Here is a 24,933-nt window from a genome sequence, read left to right as displayed (position 1 = left end):
CGAAGCAAGGGCAGAACTCGCCCCCCTCCCCCCTTCCAAATCCCTCCACCGCTCCAGCCCCTGTCAATGGGTAGGACACAGTTACATTCCAGACAAAGATGTTGCTGGCCATTTTAAAGCCTTGCTTGCTACAAGACACACAATCCAGGCTCAACAAGATGCCGTAAACAACCTCACCAGAAACTATCACCCTAAGGCACTGACAATACTTACTGTGGACACATTTCAGCTCGTGTCCGTAATCACCAGCATGCATGCATAAATGCACATTGACAGCTTCTTAAAGCTACAGTCTAGCTGCTTTTTAGATTACTCAATCAGCCATATTCTACACCTGTGGGGGCGGGGGGGCAATACCACAGCACTCAATCAAACAGCAGCATCAATGAGCTAAGTCATGTGCAGACACTAACACCCATAGCGGTCCCAGGGAACAACTAAACGTATAAAATGGCCATGTCATGAAGAGGAGAACTGGGCTTTTGGAGAAGATTGTGGCAGGATGTTAGCGCGAGTTGGCGTTTCTGGAAGGAGGCTCTGAGAGAAGCGTAAAGAGAGATGGGAGGAGTGGCGGTAGCGGAAGACAGCAAGGGAAGAAGAAACACGAGGAGCTGATAGGAGGAGAACTTCAGGAGGTGGTAGAAGAAATGGTATCCCGTTGCTTTATCAACAGAAATTACTTTGTGGTAATTTACTACAAAGTTATTACTCCGAAATGTTTTTGAAAAATATGGGTATTTATGGGTTAAGGGGTAAACAGGGAGTGGGGAGGCTTTGGGTAGGTGTAGTAATGAAGGGGAAGGGGGGCGGCATGGGGTTTCGGTGTCCTCCCAGCTTCTTGTCCTCCCAGTCACACTGGCGCCTACGGCGGATTTTCCCATGGAAACCTGTTGAAGGCAAAAGATCTCCCCCACCCAGGTCGGCAGAAGATGGCTCAAGAAAGGACAAGTCTTTGTGAATTGGCGAAAAAATGAAGACCGGCACCATTTTATGTCAAAGCTGGCCCATTTGTCCTTTACTGCGCTGTCAATACAGCTTGCGATGTAAGTTTCACAAACATGGGTAGAAAACATCCATTGCCACCAGCTACTCAGATACACTTGTCACTGTAAATAAAACGTTACAAGAGAAGTGAGAAAAGGGATACTGTGTATCCCTTCAGCAATCTGTGCTAACATAATGTTACCAGGATAGGGGGATAATTTCTATCCTGCCTATACTTTCCTTATGTGAGATCAGCACACCCCACCTGCTGATCTCACAAAAGAAAAGTATAGGCAGGATACAAAGTATCCCCCTATTCTGGTAACAACATGTTAGCACCGAAATATCAAAATAAAACCAAAGAGGGAAGCTCAAGGAGCTTCCAGCAGCACTGCACAGGAAGTACTGTATGCTGCAATAGAAAAATACAGATGCCACAGAGTCAGAAAAAGTCCAATAGTCCAGCAAAGAGGACTGGGAGACTCACCAAGAGGGGAGAATTACACAGTAATGTTCTGTATGTTCAGGCTTACACAGTATATCACCATAGGTCAGGCCCTGGGCACAGTTAGCTTATCAGAAGTGCCCATTGGATATCCCTGCAGGTTATTTCCAGCTGGCACTGTTAATATATCCACAGTGTACATGCCTGACTGAAAGTCCTGCACTTGGCACAGTGTCCTCTGGACTCTGTCATGCTCAGCAGGCAGTGCTGGTATGTTCACTGCCCCGGGCATTCTGATGGTCAGAGGGCCTTCTTTGTTTGTTCACTGTACCCCGGGAATATTAATGTTAATTTTAAAGAACATTTATACTGCACACTATTACCACCGGAGTGGACCCCTGGTGCTCTGGTGGTTCTGAAAGGTAAGAGGGTAGCGTGGTTAGTGGGACATATCAGGACAAAGCGAGGGTGAGAAGTTTTGATGACCTGTTGACAACTTCAGTTCGGTTGACACTTTGCTGAGCATGATGTGGTTTATGGATAAGTAGACTCCCATGTGCTGTTGTCTGGGACTATGTGTGGTTTATTTTGTTTTTGCAGTGTAGTGAAGTGCATGTGGATTGCTGTGCAAAGATGTGGTTGTGTTTGTTTAGTGTTTGAGGGGTGTATGTAGAGGGTAGAGTTTAGGTTTAGAAGTTGGGGTAGTCGAGCTTTTATTACCTCGTTGCTTCGGATAGCCGTCACTCGCCGGGTTCTGCGCGTAGTGTTGGCGTGTCTCTGTAATTGTCTGGTGGTCTTAGGGCATGATAGTGGTGAAGGCCCCCCCTTCCCCAACATTGGTCGAGATGGGTATGGTAGTAGGATTTGCTCTTAGGTCATCAATCGGGTGTGCCTGTCCTTTCCTCCCTGAGCTCCTTGGGTGGGTCCCCCTCCCTCCGAATTACCGGCGCTCCCTGTCCTCCTGGAGTTCCAGTTATTGGTTAATGCTCCCTCATCTGCAGGGTTTGTTTGTTTGTTTATTTATTTATAAAGCACTCCTCACCCGAGGGTATCTGGGCGCACCATCACTCCTCACACGAAGGTATCTGGGCGGTGCATGTCCCTTAAGCAATGCATAACGTAGGGGTTTGACTTGGGAGTTGGTATAGCCTGGGCTCCCTCCTCCCTGACTTCTTCCTTCCACGAGCGCTTGTTGTGGCACATTTTATTTTCAGTGGTTTCTTTGTCTCCTTGTTGTTTGCGTCTGGTTCTGAGTTGAAGAGAAAAGTTTTCAGTAGTTTTCTGAATCTTAGCTGATCCTTCCTATTGCTTATTTCTTTCGGAAGGGTGTTCCAAGTTTTTGCTGTCAGGTGGGACAATGAGAATCCCCCATGTTTTTTTCCTTGTGTATGGTTTTGGTCCCAGGCAGATGTCGTTGCTTGATCTGAGTACTCTTGTCGGTAGGTAAATGGTTATTTTCTTTTTTGGGAAATCTTCTCCTTGGCCATGGGTTGCTCTGTGCATTATGGACATAGTTTTGAACATAATTTGCTGTTTGATTGGTGTTAGACAAGATTGTATGTAGTAACCCTGTGGGAGACTACACCAGCCTTGTCCTGTTGGCAATAGGTTACCCAACCTTTGGTATAGGCCTGTACTACACAAGTTGGTAGAGTGACTGAGCAGCCAGGCTTATCTCAAGAGTGGTCAATGTGAGCTGTAGGGTTGCAACATAGAGATTCACAGTGACAGGTATTCAAATAACACTTATACTCAAGGTTTCTTGATTAAAATAATGATTTATTAATTTAACAGTCAGGTCAAAAATAAGCCTTCTTTAGAAGGGGGCAATTGGCAACTGTTATGCAAGATTGTATGCAGTACCTTTTGGGAACACTACAACAACCCTGACTACAGGTGATAGGAAACCCAACCTTTGGTATAAGCTTGTACTACGCAGTTTTGGTAGCGTGTTGAGCAGCCAGAATTATCTCAAGCGGGGTCAATGTGAGCTGTAGGGGAATTACACAGAGATCCACAGTGACAAGTGTTCAAATAAATTCTTACACACAAGGTTTCTTGAATAAACAATTATTAATGTATTTAGCAGTCAGTTAGAATAAGCCTTCCTCAAAAGGGAGCAATATAATAGTAACACACAAATACACGTCAATACTATGCACACTTAGTTTCTAAATCAGTAAAGACCCTTTTGGGATGGCCCACGGACACAACTTACACCCTCAGGTGACTTCAATAGCTAGGGTGCTGGGGACATTAATATCTTACTTTTGGCATTTAGAAAACTCTTAGAAGTTGGTAAAAGGGAAAGGTGATTAGAACAAACAAGAGACCGCAAATATTCTCAAGCAGGCAAATACATTTGGATCCCCTAAGCAGAGTCATTCAGTATAATAGGCTAAGCCAAAGTCAATGGGCAAACGTCTTATATAGGATGAAGCACGTCTGGTAGGTAAGTAGAAAAAGTCTTTGCACAATGTTTTAGAAGTCTTTGAAGAAAGGAAGAATCAAATGTAGGGCCACAAGCCGTAAGACTTGTGAGTAGTAGAAGATGCAAGCAACTCTACAGTAAGAGGTAAGTTCTCACAGACTTTTTACACTACCTTTGTATTGAAGAACAAGTGCAGCAGATGACTTCTGTTCCTGAGCAGCTCTGCAGATCTCACTGTTCCTGGGCCTCAGTCGTGGGGACAAGAGGGAGGACTTCCGGGGACACCCGCACTGCAATGGGACGGTCACCGCTCGCAAACGGCAGTCTTCAAATCAGTGGCTATTTGGTGTTTCAGCTCCTCGCATCTACCGCAAACAGCAACATTGTGGTTCCTGGCTGTCGAGATGGGCTTTCCTTGCTTCTGGGGCCCCGCACTCTGTTGAGGAGGCTCAGGCTCAGTCAGTCCTGCTTCTTGGGAGTATCGTCCTGGAGCTCTAGGCCAGCTTAAAAGAAACGCACACAATCTGGTGTTCCTCTACCTGGCTATACAGTTTCCAGCAACAACTATGTGGAAATTCAACCAGCTCAGAGAAGGATGTCCAGGTGGCTTACTTTGGAGTTGATTGGTCCCACCAACTCAAGGGGAGAAGTCATCCTTGCAGGGGCTTCTCTGTCGATACAAATTTGGAGTTTCAGTACAGGAGCAGGGCTTCACCGGGCAAACCAACGGTCCAGGAGTTGCAGTAGGTATCCTCTTCAAGTTCTTCTTTGGTTCCTTCATCCAGTGGTCGACACTGCCTTCCAAGCCAAAAGCCTTGCCTTTTATTCAGTTCTCTCCCATTAATTCCAGCCTAGCTGTCAGTCACCCAGCAGGGTGTCTGTCCTTGTCGGACAGTCAGCCGGCCAATCACTACAGAGTGCATTTGGGTCTCCTAGGAGACTAAGCACAGGGAGTTTCGGGCACCTCACTCACTTCCTGCCCACCCCAGACACCCTGGAGCCAGAGGTGGGCTTCACTCATGAATCCCGCTAAAGGCAAAGCGAACAAAGGGACCAAACCTGGTTTGGCATGCAGAGTAAATCTGAAGAAGGACCTTTCCACAAAGAAATGGCGAACAAAAGTAGACCGGGCCATTTTGACAAATATGGCACCCTTGGGTGCTTTACTGCAGCTGCAAACACAGGCCGCGGTAAATGCACACCACAGTAGTTAAAACGAAACCACTGCCACCAGCCATTCATTGAGGAAAGGGTAACATCAAATTGTTACTTGAGAAGCTAGACAAAGGGGATACTAAGTAACCCCTCCAGTACACTATTGTAAGATAGTGTGTGCTGGGTCTGGAAAGTTACAAATGTAAGTAAAGTCAATTTCACTTCACTGCTCTGGGAAACAGTAGTTTATCCCAGAGAAGATATACAAACCTTGGGAAATCTGAAAAGACTTCCATGTGCCACTGCACTGAAGGTGCTGTGTGACACAATGTAAAAGATGATGCCTATAGAGTTTGTCAGACTCCATATCCAAAAGAAACACAAAGCTCCGAAATCACATTAAAATACATGAGAGAGTGGGAAAAAGGGTCTCTCTCTCAGGTTAAAAAATCAAGTCCTCAAAAACCAGCAAAGTTGCTGGGGGTCCCTAAAAGCAACAATTAAATACACTCAAATAATACACTCCTTCAGTTTCAGTTAAGTAAGTAGATACCCTTTTGGGATGTCACACACACACTTCCTACACCCTGAGGTGACTTCCATAGCTAGAACACTGTGGACATTGATATATCACTTTACACTTAAATGCAATACTAGATTTGTGGAAAAAGGGAAAGGCTAGGGAAGGAAACAATGCTTAAGAAGTTTCTCCAAACAGGTAAGTACTTTACAATCCCCCAATGAAATATAGGTTAACTCTTTCCCAGCTATACAAGAAAGGTATGTATGACTTATTGCGGCAATGGGAACAATTTTGATCAGCTGCACTTCGAGGTTTCAGCTACTCGCAAATAGCACCAGCGTGGTTCTTGGACACCTTGTGGGCTCGCCTTGCTTCTGGGGTCCAGCACTCTGTTGAGGTGGCTCAGGCTTGGGTAGTCCTTCTTTGAGGGAGTCTGGAGGATCTTCCTGGAGATCGGGTCCAGCTTAAAAATAATGCACTCGATTCTGGTGTTCCTGTCCCCTGGCACTCGGTTACAGCTGCAGCAATGAAGTACAGCCAGCAAGGAGAGGGGTTCCAGTCAAGTTTGTCTTGGGGTCAGTTGGTCCCACCAACCCAAGGGAAGAAGTTGTCCGTTTTGGGCTTCTCTAGTCAATCCGAAATATGGAGCTTCAGCACTGTAGCAGGGCTTCACCGGCAAACAAACGGTCCAGGAGGGTGCAGCAAGCTTCTCTACCAGTTTCTTCCTCGGTTCCTTCTCCCAGTGGACGACTCTGCCTTCCTTGCAAAAGACCTCGCCTTTTATGCAAGGTTCTCCCATTCATTTGCAGCCTAGCTGTCACTAACACAGCAGGGTGGCTGTCCTCAAAGGACAGCCAGCCAGCCAATCACCTTTGGGTACATTCCTGTAACTAAAGAGACTAAGTAGAGGGAGTTTCGGGAACCTCACTCGCTTCCTGCCCTGCCAGACATGCTGGAGCCAGAGGCAGGCTTCACCAGTGAATCCTGCTAAAGACAAAACGAACAAAGGGACCAACGTGGTTTGGCATACAGAGTAAATCTCAAGAAGGACCTTACAAACAGGAAATGGCGAAAAAAGACCAGAGCGAAGTGTAGCTGATCTGGAGTTTGCCCATTGCTGCCGCTGACCTTCAATTTGTACTGCAGAAGTCCCCAGACGTCCTCCCTCTAGTCCCCACCACTGAGGCCCAGGAACACAATATCTGCAGACCTACAACTGGAACAGAACCCAGCTGGAACCAATTTCTTCAAACCCAAGGCACTGTAAAACTAAGGGGTTGCTTACCTCTTGTTGTGTAGCCTTGCTAGCTCTCAGTTGAAATTTGTCTTGGTTGCTTTCGAAGAGTTGCTTGCAGCTTTGCCCCTCACAAGCCTCCCAGCTTGTGGCCCTACAGTGATTTAATTTCTACAAAGATTTCTAAAACATTGTGCAAGACATTTTACCTACCTGCAAGAAGTGCTTCAGCTCACCTAGACTTTTGCTCAACTAACATTGGCTGTCCTGGCTCCCTGAAAGACTCGCCTTACCTCTGACTTTGTGCTTTAACTATCCCTCAACAAAAGTCACAAATTAGATAACTTGTGGGGCTGGGAAAGGGTTAATTTACGTTGCATTGGAGGGTTCAAAAAGTGCTTAACTTCTGAAGAATATTTGCTAAACATTGTATTACTCCCTCATCTTTTCCTTTTGACACTAATTTCAGTATTGCTCTAAATGTGCCAGTGATATATCAATGTCCACAGTGTCCCAGTTATTTAAGTCACCTCAGGATGTAGGAAGTGGCTGTGTGCCATCCCAAATAGGCATCTACTGATTTATTGAAACTGAGAGGGTGTAGTTTTGAAGTATATTATTGTGTCACATGTTTTGCTCCCTTCTAAAAAAGGCTTATTCAACTGACTGTTAAATTAATAAATAATTGTTTAATCAAGAAACCTTGAGTGTAAGTGTTTATTTGGATACTTGTCACTGTGAATCTCTGTGTGATAACCCTACAGTTCACCATCTTGAGATAAGCCTGGCTGCTCAGTCACTCTACCAACTTTTATAGTACATGCTTATACCAAAGGTTGGGTTAACTATTACCAAGAGGACAAGGCTGGTGCAGTTTCCCACAGGTTACTGTATACAATCTTGCCTAACACCTGGTCATATTCTTTCCTCCATTCTAGTTCAAGCTTCTTCTGTTCCTTTTCATGGCAGTGAGGAGGGGAGTAAACCATTTAGCCATTGCTCTCTTTCATGATGGGGTGAAAGGTTTTTCTGGAGAGATGCTGTCGATTGTTTTGGTGATCCATTAAGTAAGAAGTAGCTCTGTTTTTCCGTCGAAGTCGGTTTCATCCAGGATAGTGGTTGGGAGTTTTGTGAGATCAAGTTGTTCTATTAAGTTGCTACCTTTGATGGCCTTCCAGTTTCTTTTTAGGATGGTTGGACTTTTTTTGGGCTTTAGTTGGTAGCATGATCACGAATGAAATGATGGTGTGGTCGCTCCAGAGCATCTGTATTGGTGGTGCAGTCGTGATAAGGTTTCTGTTGGCAAATATTGCATCAAGCATGTTTCCTGCTGTGTGTGTTGCTCCTTTAACCATCTGCTGTAGTTTCCTTGTGTTGAGTTGCTCAATTCATGATTTTTGTGAGTTTGCCTTTTCTTCTTCAAACCAGATGTTGAAGTCCCTGAGGATTATCAGGTGTTCATGTTTGACAGCTAGGATGGTGATGGCTTCTATGAAGGTGTCAACGAATGTGGCGTTGTATGTTGTGGCCTGTAAACCAGTATACATTTGAGGTTAGTTTTGAGGTTTACTTTCAAGTGAAGGATTAGGAATTCACAGTTTTTGATGTTTAGTGATTTGTCTGTTTTCATTTTCAGGTGTTCCTTCTATGCTATTGCAAGTCCTCCTCCTCTTTTTTCTTCCCTTTTTATCTGTGAGCGCTTCAAGTTGTCGGGTAGGCAGCTCTGGAGTGTGTTTTTGTAGTTGTTGTTTAACCATGGTTCTGTGATGAATAGGATGGCAATACCGCTATCGCATAGCAGGTTTTTGATCTCTGTGGCATGCTGGGACATCGATCTTGCGTTGATTAGGTTGCAGTGTATTTTTTTGGCTTGGTTTTGTTTTTTGTTAATATCGGCTTTGTCTTGTGATTGTCGCATTAGTCTGCTCCAAAGTTGCACTCAGGGTGTGATGGTTGTTTAGTGGTGTCTGTTTTGTCTTTTTTGTTGTTGAGTATGTCTGCTAGGTTGCTTATTGGAATCATGATTTCTTCCGGTTCCTCTTCTATATTTTGTTGTAGTTGATAGAGTTGTCCCCGTGTTTTTGTGAAATATTGAGTGAGGGTATCGATTTTGTTTTTATTCCTTCTGGGTAATTATGGTCTTCTCCTGTGTGGTTTCATTATGTTATTGGTATGTCTAGTATTGTTGGTGGTATTGAGTTCTTCTGGTGGGTGGTCAGTTGTGAGCAATACTGTGTTGGGTATAAAGACCTTTCCCTTCTCCTGAGGTTTGTTCTATTGCCCACTGGGTTTGATGGGGTGTGTTTGGCAGTTCTGTCTATGTTTAGTGGATGCGAGATGTGGTGTGATCTTTTTTAGTCTATTCCTTCTTCTGTTTTTCTTTTCTATTTGCCTGTTCTGTTTCGTGACATATTATGGTCTTTAGGAGTGCATTTGCTAGAAGTTTGTTTGCGTTTACGTTGCACGGGCAGTAGCCCCATTGCTCTGTTAAAAGCTGACAGTCCATCCCATTTTATTTATTATTGGATATTTGTATGGCACCTATACACAAGTGTTTCCAGGTGCCAGGATTAGACCATGACTAGTCAAGCCTGTTTTCAGGAGCCAGAGGAAAGAAATATTTGTAAAAAGTATTAGTTTAGAGAAAACTTCAAAATGAAATTCGTTTGATTCAGGCATGTTCTTTTATTGTATCCTAAACCTGTCCTCTTCAACTGTTGCATTCTTTTCAGGAAAACGTGGCCGGTCCCCTCTGCAGCAAATGTAAAGCGGGAACATTCGCTCTGCGCTCAGAGAATCCCTTGGGTTGCTCCTCATGTTTCTGCTTTGGATTAACCACAGTCTGTTCCGAATTGCAAGGCTATGTAAAAATTCCGGTAAGTCAAGCAAGATGTTTTAATGGAGGCCGCAGTATTCTGTGTCCTTCTTTGACCACAGATGTGAACGAAAAAGAAAAAATGCACAATTAAAATGCTCTCCTATAACATCATAGAGATTTGCATTCCAGCGACAGGCGAATTTAGAGGGTATAATTAATACTATGGTAACAGTTGTACGCATTCCAAGAATACACCCTGTACAGGCGGTGATGACACATAAACTAAATATAGTGTTTCAGTTTATTAACACCTACAAAAAAACAACATCCAAGACAACCCTTCTTCCCAGCCCCAGGCCCCTTCTATACATTTTGTATGGCCTGTGGGGATTAAGGGGCGTGGGCGAATGCTATAAAATGGAAGAAATCATGTGCTGCTTGCCTCCATTTTCTGTATCCTCTTTTCTATTATGACTGTAGAAGCCCCAGTGATTGACTCACTGGCCTAGGCCAACATGGAGCTCTTGCCAAAGAATCAAGGGTATAATTATTAAATGGGGTAACTGCTGTACCCCTGATTTATTGATTGCAGTTGTGTATCAAGCCGTCAGGTAAGATTTTCATATCTATGATAAATCTTCCTGACTCGTGTCGACCCAAGAGCTTTTTGATTTGAATAGGTAACTATTTTAAATTGTCCTTAGGTGTAGGGGAATCCTTTTCCCCTCTCACCTAGTCTTTTACTCTTCTTATCAGTGAGCTTTTTATGTCTCTCCATAGTGCATGGTAAGTTATAGTTTCCTACAACTTTTGGGATTAGGCTGGGTAACCCCTTTGGGCTCCCTGTTAATTTCTCTTTGTTGTACTTGGGTGGACTACTGTTCCCAAGTAGTAAATAGGGATTTTCATCCCCTTTTACATTTTGTATAAGTGAGCCAGCCAACCCCGCCTTATGTGTAGTGCAGGGGGATACAATGTATGGTCTTTCTTACTTATTTGGTAACATTTTGTTACAATTGTGAGTTTACATGAATGGCTGGTGCCAGTGGTTTTACCTTAGTTACTTTTTAGTCTTATTACTCACAGGCTGTTAAATCCGCCTTGGTAAAGCACAGAAGGGCCACCATTTTTCTAAAATGGTGGGCTCCTTTTTTGCCATTTCTTATTTGCTTGTAGTATCGGAGGTCTTCCCCTATGGTTCTAGGTGGGAACGACCTCAGTGAGAGTTTTCTCTACAGCAGGAATCCTTTATATTCCCTGCCAAGGCTCCAGAGTGTCTGAAAAGACAGTAAGCGAGGGAGGAGTCCAAAACTCTGCAGCCTTTGTCTTTCACCTTGCCTTAAAGGAATCCAGTCTCATTGAGGGGCTGGCTGTCCTGATTGGACAGCTAGACTGCCCCTTTCTGTAAAATGCAGGGAGAGATTGCAGAAGTTGTACTGTAGTTCCTGTTACATACTCCGAACCTTCAGGCTCCTGACAAGTCGACCATTGGAGCTGAAACCGAAAAGGAAGATGATGAAAATATGGCTGTAGCGATTTTCAGTGACCGGAGAGCCTGCTGTGTAACCAGAGCCTACTGTAACCCTTACTTCTAATCGAACTGGGAATCTCGAAAAGCATGACCCTGACCCAGAGCCTAGTGAGATCCACTAGACTCATGAAGACCTGCATTTTGAGCCATCCTACATTGTGCTGTGACCTTGCGGGCTGCAATAGCCCAACACCCTGGGACCTCAAGCCATCATGCGGTGCATGATCTTCTGAATTCTGAATCGAGCTGAAACTGTGGTGGCCTCCTCCTGGCTCTCCAGCGACATCATTGAAGTTCTTAACGTTCCCTCACCAGAGTGCTGGACCACATAAGAGACGAGAATCCGACCAGTGATATTCAGTCTTCTCCTGGCTCCTAAAAAGGGATGCCAAAGCCACAGTGCCACATCCAGCCATGAACAAACACTTTCCTGGAGGCTTCACCCTTGATCCCTGCTGCAAAATCCCTTCCAGTGTCCTGTCTTCAGTCTTCATGACAGGGAATTCATCGACAAGGTTTTTGGCTGCAGATCCTGAAGTCTACCACGCTTCAAACTCTTCTTCTGTGCTGGGGACTGTGTTGGCTGGGGTATCTACTAAGCTCGAGCTTGTGTGATTTCTGTGTAGCTTTGTGGTGTTTCTTGTGATTGGGAGTACTTTCATCCAGTTCACCCAAGCCCACTGCAGTAATCCTCCTAGGGTGTCTTCAAAGAAGTCCCTGGACTCTAAGTAACTCTAAAGTGAAATACTTATTTGTTTGAAGAGACTTCCTTAGTGTAAAGACTGGAGGGTGGTTATCTGTACTCCTGCCCTCTAAATGGCAGGGTAGAAGCACAGAGAACCCCAGCTTAGATTCTCTATAGGGTAGCAATGGACAAGCAATCAAGGCTTAATCTCTCAGGAGGTGATGCAGGCTGGTTCTTAAGTACGGTGTAGTCCCCAAGCACCCATAAAGGAATGTGCACACACTACGTTAGAGATGACACAGTTCTTTATATAAATAAGGCTTTGATTATGTACACATACAATTACACACTTTGTGCTCAGGCAATTCTAAAATGATAAATATATACAGCTCCAAATTGCACTTTGTGGTGCTCGGATTGCAGTGATGGGCCTCTCTCCCACTATACAGGTCTCTCGTGTAGCCGGGGTCCTGTCTCCAAATTGCACTGTGTGATACTCAGATTGCATCGATAGGCCTCTCTCCCACAATACAGGCCTCTCAAGTTTAACTGGGGCTCTATCTCCAAATTGCATTGTATCATACTCAGATTGCACTGATGGGCCTCTCTCCAACAAAACAGGTCTATCAAGTTTAGCTGGGGCTTTGTCTCCCAATTGCACTGTGTGATACTCGGATTGCACTAATAGGCTCCTCTCCGACTATACAGTTCTCACAAAGTTTAGCTGGGGCTCTGTCTCAAATTTGCATTGTATGACACTCAGATCGCATTGATAGACCTCTCTCCCACTATACAGTATATACAGGCGCAAGTCCCGTGGAGTCCCAGTCTGCCCAGGACTCTGATACTGAGAGGAGCTGCTGCTACTGCTACAAAGTGTTGTACTGGCCCTTTATCGGTTTGACTCCACCTTTAAAAAGGTGTTGCAGGCGCGAAGCGCCGCGCGAGTCCCGTGGAGTCCCAGTCTGCCCAGGACTCTGATACTGAGAGGAGCTGCTGCTACTGCTACAAAGTGTTGTACTGGCCCTTTATCGGTTTGACTCCACCTTTAAAAAGGTGTTGCAGGCGCGAAGCGCCGCGCGAGGCCCAGTCTGCCCAGTCTGCCCAGTCTGCCCAGTCTGCCCAGTCTGCCCAGTCTGCCCAGTCTGCCCAGTCTGCCCAGTCTGCCCAGTCTGCCCAGTCTGCCCAGTCTGCCCAGTCTGCCCAGTCTGCCCAGTCCGCCTCAAGACGGCGAAAGGCCTGGGTCGAGCGAAATCGAAGAGAATTGTCAACAGTGGACTTATGTCTGAGCCGGGTCCTCATACACGGCAAAGGACGCTGTTTGAGCGGCGGCAGTCCAGATTACCGCGGACTATGATTCATCTGCCTTCAGTCAAGGCTAACGATGAGGTAAGCGTTGAAACACTGCGAAATACTGGGTTGCATCCTGCCATACCTACGCTACACGATCTTGCATCAGCGCACCTAAAGAACATTACCAATGGTATAAGTGTTACAAGTGGAACACGAAATAAGGACATGGACAAGGATTTATTAACTGTACATTCATATCAGGAAACACAAAGTGTATTACCTGTTTTACAAACCGCACATTCAGCGGGAGATGGAGCGGGAGCGAGAGCGGGTACAAAAGTTGGTATGACAACTCACCATAATAATACGAGCAGCTCTCGACGTGGGCTCGATCTTAATATAACCATCGATCCCACGCAGCTTGAATCGCCTTTCGATGTCACAGATGCAGAGCTGATGGAAATTCATGTACCAAGGCTTTCCCTCGAGCAAAGAGAAGTGGCGTTTGGTCCGTCGACACAAGACGACCAAACACAATGTATTGTGGATGACGAAGTCCAGCGGCCAAACCTGAAATTGCAAGGTATTCCAGTGATTGAAGTGAAAGCAGTACACACCGTGACATCGATTAGTGATGCCTCGAGTCTCCATCTAGCATCCCCACTACCATCTAGAACTTGTGCACGAAATTATGGGCCGGCGAATTGCTCGCAACGCACTGAAACCGCGTTTCCTTTTCCAAATAGATGTGACGATATATGTCAAGTGGTGTGTTTTGAAGCTAACCACAACGAGGTCATAGACCCAAATGGGGACAAACGAGATAATGAGGAGTCCGTGAAATGTGGTTATCAGGACTATACTTATCACAAGGCTACCACAGAAAACAGAGACGTCACACACGATGGAGCAGACATGCGGCGGAAGGAGAACGCCGCAGGCATTGACAAATGGCAAATAAACATGTCAGAATCTTTAAAAAGCAGTTCTGAGGCTGTTGAGCGGGAAGCCCGTTTGTCAAGACGCCTTTCGGAAGACTATCAACTAATCAAAGACAGATTGGTTCAAAGTTTTTCCCACCAAGATACAAGACTTACTGCTACAAATGAAGACCAAAGGCCATCTATAAATAGCGTGTGCAAGACAAGGGCAAGCCGTTCCGCAGCGAACACAGACAGAACCAGTTCCCCACTGCTACAAAATAAGAGACAAATGGCTTGTGCTAAAGGGGGAAGAATGTCAGCAAACCGGATGGTGACCCAACACGGTTTGAATTCAACTAAAGAGAAATTAAACCGTAATGAGGACGACTCAATAGTCTCCAATGATGACATCGAAAATCTCTCACAAAAAGCCCGCTCACCTAAAGATAACTCCACCGAAAGCGCAATGAAGGCCAATATGTCAGTCGCGGCCTCAATACAAATACATAATAATGTTTTAGCGGCTACGTCCGTGGCGCTTCTCCCCTTTGTAAAATTGTATGAGTCACTAAGTGAAGCCATAAAAGATCAAGGGGCAGTGATTGCCAACTTGGATCATAAATTAGCAGCGTTGAATCACAATCTTGATTTATTACAGCAAAAGAGTGAAATAGATGCCAACGTCTCTATGCACTGGCAACATAGATTAGGCGATTTGGCAATGACTGACCATAATAAGTCTGCGATCTTGATGGACGCCATTTTGGATTGTATGAAATGGTTTCGCCATCTTGATGCTTTTCGTTTGCCGGCGCCGACTCCTTGTTCCTCCCGACATGAGTGTCAGCATGTCACTGAGAAAGCAAAATTGCCCAACAAAGGAATCCAACAAGATTCGACGAAAGTCGCGGTCATTGATACGCCTTCACCTGAGATAGCTGTTTTAGACAACCTAGCTGGATCAAATGTGATTTCTGATGCTCCAGCGATATCCGCAGCAAAAACCCAGGAGCAAATTGGAGAGAGTAGGACTGCAGACTCCTGTATCACTTTAGTGCTGCCTGAAGAACATGCTGCCCCAACAACCAAAGAAATCCCGTGTAACACATTTGGGATCTTTGTGGGCCCCGCCAAGACATTAGTAACTCACAAGAAAAACACTGAGACTAACAGGAAGTCAAAGGAAGCGAAAAACAAACGTCGACAAACTCAAAATCCTGCAAAAACCAAGCAGTTTATACGAAACCTATCGACACCTCAAAAAATAGGCATTTTCCAGCGAGTACCCATTGTAAAGTCTCAGCCTCCAACGGGAGTAAAAAGTATCCAACAAGTGGAGGCAAAGAAAGACGAGCTTCCAACAGTCGGACAAACTGCTAATCCAAAAAAACGGCAAAGACTTGACTCAGACTTGAAGAAAACGGAGCCCGTAAAAGAGTCAAACGAAGTATGTGAATGGTCAACATACTCAATTGATGACGATGATGAGAGCTCAAGTGAATTTAAGGAGGCGAGCTTGGTTGGTCCCTCGCGATCAACAACGGTTGTTCCCGATCCGGAAAATCATTTGCCTTGTAATTGTAGAGCTAAAACATTAAACAAGGTTACTGAATTCACTGATGAACGAGTCTCAAAGTCTACCGTGCAAAATAAAATAGACACGTGGATTCCAAATGTACAGCCCAATGGTCTGCAACACAATAATTATCCGTCAATTAGTACCTTAAATCCAAAATTAACTAAAGCGCAAAGGTCAAAACTTCCAGTGCAAGACCCACATCTGTGCTTTGTTAAAAAGAGTGTGATGAAAAATCAGTGTGGGAAAATACGGATTGAAAATATTTTCCCTGATGGGAATGAAGTAAACCTAAATAGAAGTAATGTAATGCGGTTACTTCATGTAATTCCATCACTTCGTACTATCTCGTCAGAAGACATCAGAATAGTTGACTATCTTTCCGAGACCTGTTCCGACCAGGTACTGCTACACATCCGATCACAAGCTGTTGAAAAAACGTTACTCGCGGCGAAAGATGATCTATTGGCCTATGGTTTTGAGGTATCTTTCCAGAAAGATGATGCTATAACACAAAGAACAGAGAGCACAGCATCAGTTGAAGATCTCCGTACAACCAACGAAAAGCGAAGAGACATTCTAAAAGAGGTCTTCAAAATCCAACCTAATGAGATGCCACATAATGTACAAGTAAAACAAGGTGCAAATTTGGCAGCACGAAGTCACAAGTAACTAGGTCAACAAAATGAAAAGATAACTTGTGAGCTGATCTCTTGGAACACACGTGGATTCAGTCATTTGCTGTTGGATTCACCGTTTTGTATGGACAACACCTTTGCAATATGCTTACAAGAAACGTGGCTCCGTGCCGCTCCTGCAAGAGATGGGTATACTCTATTACTCAATCCTGCAGGTAAAAATCAGTTTGGCCGTCCTTTCTCTGGGCTTTTAATAATGCTGAACAACTCCTTTGGATGGGAAATAAAGAAAACATACATGCCCAACCTGTTTGTTCAAGGTATGTTGTTGGAATTCAAACCTGTAATTTTTGATAACCCAGAGAAATTACTGTTAATTAACACTTATTGGAATCCGAAGATGATCTCAACTAATGCGTACTTAGAAGCAATAACTGCAGTCATCGACGACAGTCTGCTAATAAGCCACAAATTAAAGATCATCATATGTGGCGACCTAAATTGCTCATTGTTGGAGGAGAATCACCTGCAAAAAAATGGCACAAATGTCTTAGATAATTCGAACGCTGAGAGAAAACGTGAATGGATGACGGCCATGGAAACCCGTGACTGCGAAATGCTAAATGGATCGACTAAAAATGACAATCCGCACGTGGCACTGTGGCCTCAGGCAAAAAATTTTAGATTACATATGGATTTCAAATAATGTGTGGTCTGACATTGTGGACTTCGAAGTTAAAAGGTGCTCTAACAGTGACCACGACCCATTACATCTCACTTGGAAGTGTGACAAGTACACGCCTAAAGTAACATATGAATCTGCGGTCACAGTCAACCATGGAGGAAATAGATTAAGAATGAATGTCGAACAACTATCCAAATTCCACTGTGTCATTATGACGGGAAATGTATCACCAAGAAGCAAAATAAATTTTGCTCCATTATTAGCAGAGTTTCGCTTCAAAAATAAACCTGGTCCAAAATTAATAGAACGGAAGCATGTCTTTAGCCGTACAGTGTACAATGAAAAAAAAGCCCTAAGAAGAGATCTTAGACAGCTTAGAAGACAAAATGGAACGAATGCCTCCTTGGAAATTAAAAAGAGGAAATCAAAATACAGAAATTGGCTAAAGTCTTTTGCTTCCTTGAGAGATCAAGAAAGAGGAGAACAAATGCTAAAAGTAATCCTGACCCATAACTCAAGAGAAACCTGGCAGATCCTAAACAATGGCACTTTATCGCAAGAATATGCGCAATCAAACGGAATCTCGAGTTCTAAGTGGGAAAAACATTTTGCCAATGTTTTTGGTGTTGCATCAGCTGACACACTGAGCCAAGTTGCCGACTGCAGTGGTGCTTGGGATGTTACCGAGAAGGCTGAAGACATCATCGCTTTAATTGGCCACTTAAAAAATTCAAGAGCCGCTGGTCCCGACGGCATAACAAACATCATGCTGAAGGAAAAAAAAGAAAATTGGGCATGCTTTATTGTGTATTTGTTCGATCTGATTGCAACTGTGAAAGAAGTGCCAGATTCATGGAGATCAGCTGTTGTGGTCCCGGTGTTCAAGAAGGGCAGTCGGGACAACCCTTGTAATTATCGCCCGATTGCTCTTTTGGACACCATAGGAAAAATTTTCGCTATGTGTATCCAGCGTAAATTATCCAGATGGGCCAATGACGCGAAGCTTCTAGACTGTAGACAAACCGGTTTCACCAAAGGGGTGGGTACTGAGGTGAATCTGTTATTATTAAATCTGCTAAAACTGGAAACGTTGAAGAACAAATCCAAGCTCTACCTGGCTTTTATTGATATGCGGCAGGCCTTCGACTCAATAAATCGATTCAAATTATGGGATAAGCTAGCTAAGTGGAACTGCCCACCCGCACTATTAAATCCAGTGATAGCCCTGCATTCGAACACTACTATGCGGGTACGTATGAATGCTCTGGGTGAGCACTCAAGCAAAATACCCACAAATAGAGGCGTGAAACAGGGCTGCCCTTTGGCGGCACTATTGTTTAAACTATATTTCGAGGGGATTGGGTCCTCCGACGTATTCCATATCTATGACATGTAATCACCACAGCTGTGCTGCTTGGGAAACTTTTTCGGCGTCTGCGTCCTGCGTCGATGACGTCGATGCGCCGTCGTCGAGGACCTCCTCCGACGTCATCCGATGTGATAAGTAGGACGCACGACGCCCATAGCCTCAGTTCCGTTTTTTCCCCGAACGTGTTGCTTCGTGTTTCTCGGTTCTAAGCCTCGACTCTTTGGAGTTCTGTTCTTTCTGGTTCTTCGAACCTGTTCGTTTGTGAATTTCCTTCGGCGATGTCTTCCACTTCGTCTTCAACCCCGCGTCCGGGCTTTAAGAAGTGCGGGGAGTGTGGGTCCAAGATGTCGGTGACTGACTCGCACGACGCCTGCCTCTGGTGCCTCGGGGAGGCCCACGACACGGATGACTGTATCGACTGCCAGTCGCTCACGTCCAAAGCCTTACGCGAACGTAAGAAGAAGTTGTCGGTAGGTCGGGTGTCCAAGCCCCGGAAGTCGAAGTCGGCGGGGCTTTCGACGGATGATTCGAGGGGTGACTCTCCTCGTCATCGTCGGAAGTCTCGTCGGTCTTCTTCTAGGAGTGGGTCTCGCCACTCCTCGGCCTCTTCGAGGCATTCTCGGAAGCGCCGTCACCGGTCGCCTTCCAGGTCCTCTTCCGAGGATTCTGCACGGCACGTCGGTTACCCCACCAGCCGTGCGACGCCGGAGGAATGGGCTTTCTTCGGGAAGAAAATGTTGGCGATTCTTGAGTCGCAGGGTACTCAGCCGTCCGCGCCCCCGAGTGGGGTCGGCCGTGTGAGGTCGAGAGACGCCGCTCGCAAGAGTGGTCGGCACGAGTCACGGGAGCGGTCCCGTTCGGACAAGGAGGCTCGTTCTCGCCGTACCCGTTCCAGGTCCCGGTCCTCGACGCGTTCGAGACCGTGTGCTCCTGTGCAGTCTTCGAGGAAGACATCGACGTCTGAGGCGTCGAGGGCGTCGACAGGCTTTCTCGAGGCTCCGGCTTCGAGGACCTCGTCGAAGCCGTCGACGATCAGGTCGTCGAGGGACACGCTCGGGGCTCCGGCTTCGAGGGCTGTGTCGACGGCGCCGATACTGGAGGCGCTGCATCTGACGTCGACGCCGATTTCCTCGACGTCGACGCCGATCCTCTCGGCGCCGTTGCCGATTTTCTCGGCGTCGGCGCCGATTCGCTCGACGCCATCGACGCCTTTCGTGTCGGAGGTGCCCCGTGTCACGGGTGTACCCCCTAGGAAGGCTCTGGTTAGGAGCAAGCACTCTCGGGTGCCTTTTCGCCACCTGGAATATATTTCGGAGGCGGATGAGGATTCTGATGGCCTGGTTCCTAGTCAGGTACCAGATGAAATTGTCTCGGGCCATAGTCAGTTTGACGATTTGAGGCAGTCACTGCATGATGCCAGTGGACTGGACACCTCTCCGGAGGTGGAATTTTGTAGGCCTGAGCCTGGCTCCCATGCCGATTCCTCGTACCGGCGCCTTATGGCTAGGGTGTCTGAGTATCTGGGATGGTCTGCTACCCCAGGGGAGTTTGTGCAGGATGATCTGACGGACATCCTTGATGTTGGTCCCCCAACTGACCCGGTTCTGCCGTTCCATATGGCTTTACAGAGAAGGGTGGCGGCGGCTTGGAATGCTCCGGAGAGTCTCCCGGCGGTGGGCAGATCCTTGTCGCGTAAATACCGTCCAGCCAGTAGCGACCCCTGCTACTTGACCAGGCACCCCACTCCGGAGAGTTTGGTGGTGCAGGCAGCCACGGCCCCGGCAAAGCAGGCGTCGTACCCTACCATCCTTCCTGATAGGGACGACAAACGTTTTGATGGCTGGGCGAAGAAAGTGTTTTCTTCTGGTGGTATGGCGCTTCAGGCGGCCAACTCCATTTGTGCCTTGTCACGTTTCACGCACACTCTGTGGAACTGTGTTGCATTAGCGGCTGAACATATTCCCGAAGGGGATGAACGGGATGGTTTCCTTGCTATGGTCCAGGATGGTAAGGATGCCATGTGTGAGTCCGTTCAGTCGGGTCTGGACTTGCCTGAATGCGTGAGTAGGTCCATGGCGGCGAGCACCGTGATACGCAGGTTTGCGTGGTTGCGGAAGTCGGGGTTTGCTCCTGATGTGCAGTCCCGGCTCCTCAACATGCCCTTTGATGGTGAACACCTTTTTGGCAGCAAGGCTGACGAGAGCCTTGAGAGGTTGCAGACCTCAAAAGCTGCAGCGAAGTCGTTGGGCGCTGCAGTTCGCCAACCTCTGCCTTTTCGTCCTAGGGGACAGCAGTGGAGGGGTGGTTCCTTTCGCTATTACTCATCCTTCAGTAAAGCGAGAGGAGCTGGCAGTCAAAGAGGCCATCGCAGGGGTACCAGAGGTGGACGACAGGGTACCCGTGGTGCCAAGGCCGCTCGGGCAGTTGCCTCTTTGCCCTCAGGTAACGTCGCAGCCGCTCCCACTCAGTCGTGAGGCCATGTCCCATGGTTCGCCGGTTGGGGGAAGGCTGGCGCAGCATCTTGTAGAGTGGCAAGCCATTACTTCAGATGTGTGGGTTCTGGAGATCATAACCCACGGCTACTGTCTTCCTTTTCGGCACAGGCCTCGCGACAATCCACTGGGGAACCTCTCTTTGCAGAGTCCGGATCCGCTCCTTGCGCAGGAAATTCAAGCCCTGCTGGAGAAAGGCGCCATAGAACTGGTGCCTGTAGCGGAGAGGAACAAGGCATGGTATTCCCCTTATTTTTTGGTTTCGAAGAAAGACGGGGGATTGAGACCCATCATGGACTTGCGCGATTTGAACAAACTCCTCAGGAAGGACAAGTTCAAGATGGTTACTCTCTCTAAAGTCCTCCAGGCCCTTCAGCTTCAGGACTGGTTGGTGTCACTCGACCTCAAGGATGCTTACTTCCATGTGCCGATCCATCCCAAGCACAGGAAGTACCTGAGGTTCGCGGTTGGCGACTCGCACTTTCAGTTTCGGGTCCTGCCGTTCGGATTGACCTCCGCCCCGAGGGTTTTCACCAAGCTCATGGTGGTGGTGGCAGCGCATCTCAGGCAAGGGGGGATTCACGTCTACCCCTACCTGGACGATTGGTTGATCAGGGGGAGCTCTCCCGAGCAAGTCCTGGATCATCTATCGATCACCTGCCACTCCCTTCACAGGCTGGGCTTCTCCCTCAATTTAAAGAAGTCCCATTTGACGCCAACACAGCGGCTCCAGTACATCGGAGCAGTGCTCGACACTTCCCTGGGGCAGTGTTTTCCTCCCCAGGTGAGGGCTCTTCACATTCACCAGATGGTGCACAGGTTTCAGCATGCCCAGACGCTCCCAGCGTTCGAGTTCTTGAGGTTGCTCGGCCTCATGGCATCCTGCATTCTTCTGGTGCCAGAGGCTCGCCTGCGGATGAGATCTTTGCAGTGGGCACTCAAGACGCAATGGTCGCAGTCTTCCGGCAGGATGTCGGACTCGATTCAGGTGCCGTCCTCGGTCGCCCGGGACCTTCTGTGGTGGGCCGTCGAAGGCAACTTGATGAAGGGGGCTCCGTTTTGGCTTCCCTGGCCGGAGGTGACGATCGTGACGGATGCATCCCTCACGGGATGGGGAGCTCATGCCAACGGGCTGACAGTCAGCGGTCGTTGGTCTACGTCGGAGTCCAGACTCCATATCAATCTGTTGGAGCTGAGGGCCGTCAGGCTAGCCCTGAAGGCTTTTCTGCCGTCTGTGCGAGGGAAGAATGTCCTGATCCTGACGGACAACACAGTGGCCATGCACTACCTCAACAAAAAGGGGGGGGCAGGGTCACTTCCTCTGTGCAGAGAGGCGATGCAGCTCGAGTTCTGGGCCATCCAGCAGGAAGTTTCGATCTCGGCAGTTCATCTGGCCGGAGCCGAAAACGTGACGGCGGACGCTCTGAGCAAGCAGAGCGCGATCTCTCACGAGTGGGAGTTGGCTCAGGAGATTCTCCTGGAGATCTTCGCCCTTTGGGGGACCCCTCAAGTAGATCTCTTCGCCTCCAGTGTCAACCGGAAGTGCGAAAGGTTTTGCTCGCGGGAATTTCCTCCAGAAGGAGCCTTAGGAGACGCGTTCGTGGTGGAGTGGTCATTCCCGCTGCTGTACGCGTTTCCTCCAGTCCCCGTCATCCCGCAAGTGCTGCGGAGGTTACGGAAGTTCGGTTCCCGGATGATCCTCATTGCCCCGGCGTGGGCTCGGAGGACGTGGTACCCGGACCTTCTCGACTTATCCATCTGCCCTCCACGTCGTCTTCCCTACCGAGACGATCTGCTCTCACGGGAGGGGGGTCAGGTTCTCCATCCAGAGGTCAGATCCCTCAACCTTCACGCTTGGCTTCTGAAAGGTTGAGGTATAAGGATTGGGACCTCCCTGAGGACGTGATGGAGGTGTTGCTTTCGGCCCGAAGGCCGGCAACAAAGTCTCTGTACCGTTGCCGTTGGCGTATGTTCTGCGACTGGTGCAGAGTTCAGAATGTGGATCCTTTTGCATGTGACATCCCCATGGTTCTGTCCTTTTTACTTTCTTTGGCCCACAGGGGCTTGCAAGTGGGTACCGTTAAGGGTTACCTGGCGGCGCTGTCCATCTTTAAGCGCTCGTCTGAAGAGTGTTCTTACTTTAAAATCCCTTTGATTTCACAGTTCCTGAAAGGGCTCACTAATGTGTTCCCTCCGTCACCTTTCCTGGTGCCCGGTTGGGATTTAAACCTGGTTCTTAAGTTTCTTATGGGTGCTCCGTTTGAGCCTTTACATTCTTGCCCTTTGGGGCTGTTAACTCTGAAAACTGTGTTTTTAGTTGCGGTTACTTCCGCTCGCAGAGTGAGTGAGTTACAGGCTCTTTCAGTTAAGCCTCCCTTCACTGTATTTCACAAGGACAGGGTTGTCCTTAGAGTTCGTCCTTCTTTTCTTCCGAAGGTAGTGACGGAATTTCATTTGGCCCAGAAGGTTGTTCTTCCGGCATTCTATCCTCCTCCGCATCCTGGTAAGGAAGAGGAGAGGCTCCATAGGCTTGATCCTAGGAGAGCTTTAAGCTTTTATGTTTCACGCATGTCCCGGGTCAGAGTGGATGATCAACTCTTTATTGGTTACGCTGGAAAGCGTTTGGGGCAAGCTGTGACGAAACAGACTTTGTCTCGCTGGATTATTTTGGCCATCTCGGAGTGCTACCGTTTGGCGGGTAAGGACCCGCCGGCTGGCTTGCGGGCCCATTCTACCAGGGGTATGGCTGCGTCTACTGCCCTGCAGAGGGGTGTTCCTATTCGCAACATCTGTGATGCAGCCACCTGGGCTTCAGTACATACATTTGTACGTCACTATTCCCTTGATTCCATCCGAGCACAGGATCTGGCCTTTGGCAAGGCGGTCCTTTGCTCTGCTATTTGATTGGCTATTCTACATTTTGATTCTAAATTCTTTCCCTCCTCCTTGCTTTGGTACTGCTTTGGGAGTCTGTCATAGATATGCAATACGTCGGAGGACCCAATCCCCTCGAAGAACAAGTTACTTTCTTACCTGGTAACGTTCTTTCGATGGGATGGTCCGACGACGTATTCCATATCGCTCCCGCCCGGCCTTCCCCGCTGCAGAATTTCTTTTGCGATTGCAGCTTACGTTCCGCAAGGCTTTGTGTCTGACTGGCAGTTGACTTATGTCACACGTTCTGGGGGAAAAAACTACAACTGAGGCTATGGGCGTCGTGCGTCCTACTTATCACATCGGATGACGTCGGACGTCGGAGGAGGTCCTCGACGACGGCGCATCGACGTCATCGACGCAGGAGGCAGACACCGAAAAAGTTTCCGAAGCAGCACAGCTGTGGTGATTACATGTCATAGATATGGAATACGTCGTCGGACCATCCCATCGAAAGAACGTTACCAGGTAAGAAAGTAACTTGTTCATCTCAGACATTGCTACCGGACTCAAAGAAGCAGCATGTTTTCCGCCAAAGGTGAACGGGCAACATCTAAGTTGGGCGATTTATGCGGACGACATTGTGTTAGTGGACTGCACACAAATTGGCCTACAAAGGCTCCTGGTTAAATTTGAAGAATACTGCGATGTCAATGACCTAACAATAAATGAAAAAAAAACAAAGATTTTGATGGTCGGCAAGGTACAAACCAATAAAGATCGAATGTTTAAGTGGACAATTGCCCAGGAGAAAATCGAAATAGTTTCATCGATACACTATTTAGGAATTCTCTTTAATAACTCTATAAGAGAATGTGATTGGTGGTGTGACCTAAGAAATCGTATGGATGGTTTTGGAGCTCAGGGAGCTCGAATACATGCTGAATATGGAAAATTTTCATTAACTCCAGTGTTAACGTTTTTTAAACACAAAGTTGTACCAGCAATTACTTTTGGGGCAGAAGCTGGATGGAACCTGAATGCGTACTGTTGGGACATTCTTGAGGGAAAATTTTGGAGACGTGTACTAAAGCTCCCCACATATGTCTCAATTAAAGCCATCAGGCATGAACTGGGCCTTGATTCCCTATATACAACGGTTTTATGGAAATCAATTACATCGGCAAGGAAAATGCATCTGAAGGATCCAGCACCGGCTTACAGAATCTTGTCAGCAACCACGCAACGACAGTATGGAGGTTTACTAATGTGTTGGG

General features: G+C 47.2%; 1 protein-coding gene across 2 annotated transcripts in view; it reads left to right on the top strand.

The window, feature by feature from the left end:
* Nucleotides 1–24,933, top strand: part of LAMA1 (laminin subunit alpha 1) — a 679,286-nt gene that overhangs the window by 357,110 nt on the left and 297,243 nt on the right. For both annotated transcript variants that reach the window (XM_069620697.1, XM_069620696.1), the window contains exon 24: nucleotides 9,505–9,648. In XM_069620697.1, coding sequence (XP_069476798.1) covers nucleotides 9,505–9,648 — 144 coding nt within the window. The remainder of the gene's footprint in view (nucleotides 1–9,504; nucleotides 9,649–24,933) is intronic.

This window comes from Ambystoma mexicanum, chromosome 5q (assembly GCF_040938575.1).
Source record: "Ambystoma mexicanum isolate Mex_15411 chromosome 5q, UKY_AmexF1_1, whole genome shotgun sequence".
Lineage (NCBI taxonomy): Eukaryota > Metazoa > Chordata > Amphibia > Caudata > Ambystomatidae > Ambystoma > Ambystoma mexicanum.
This window is presented reverse-complemented; position numbering and strand designations above follow the sequence as displayed.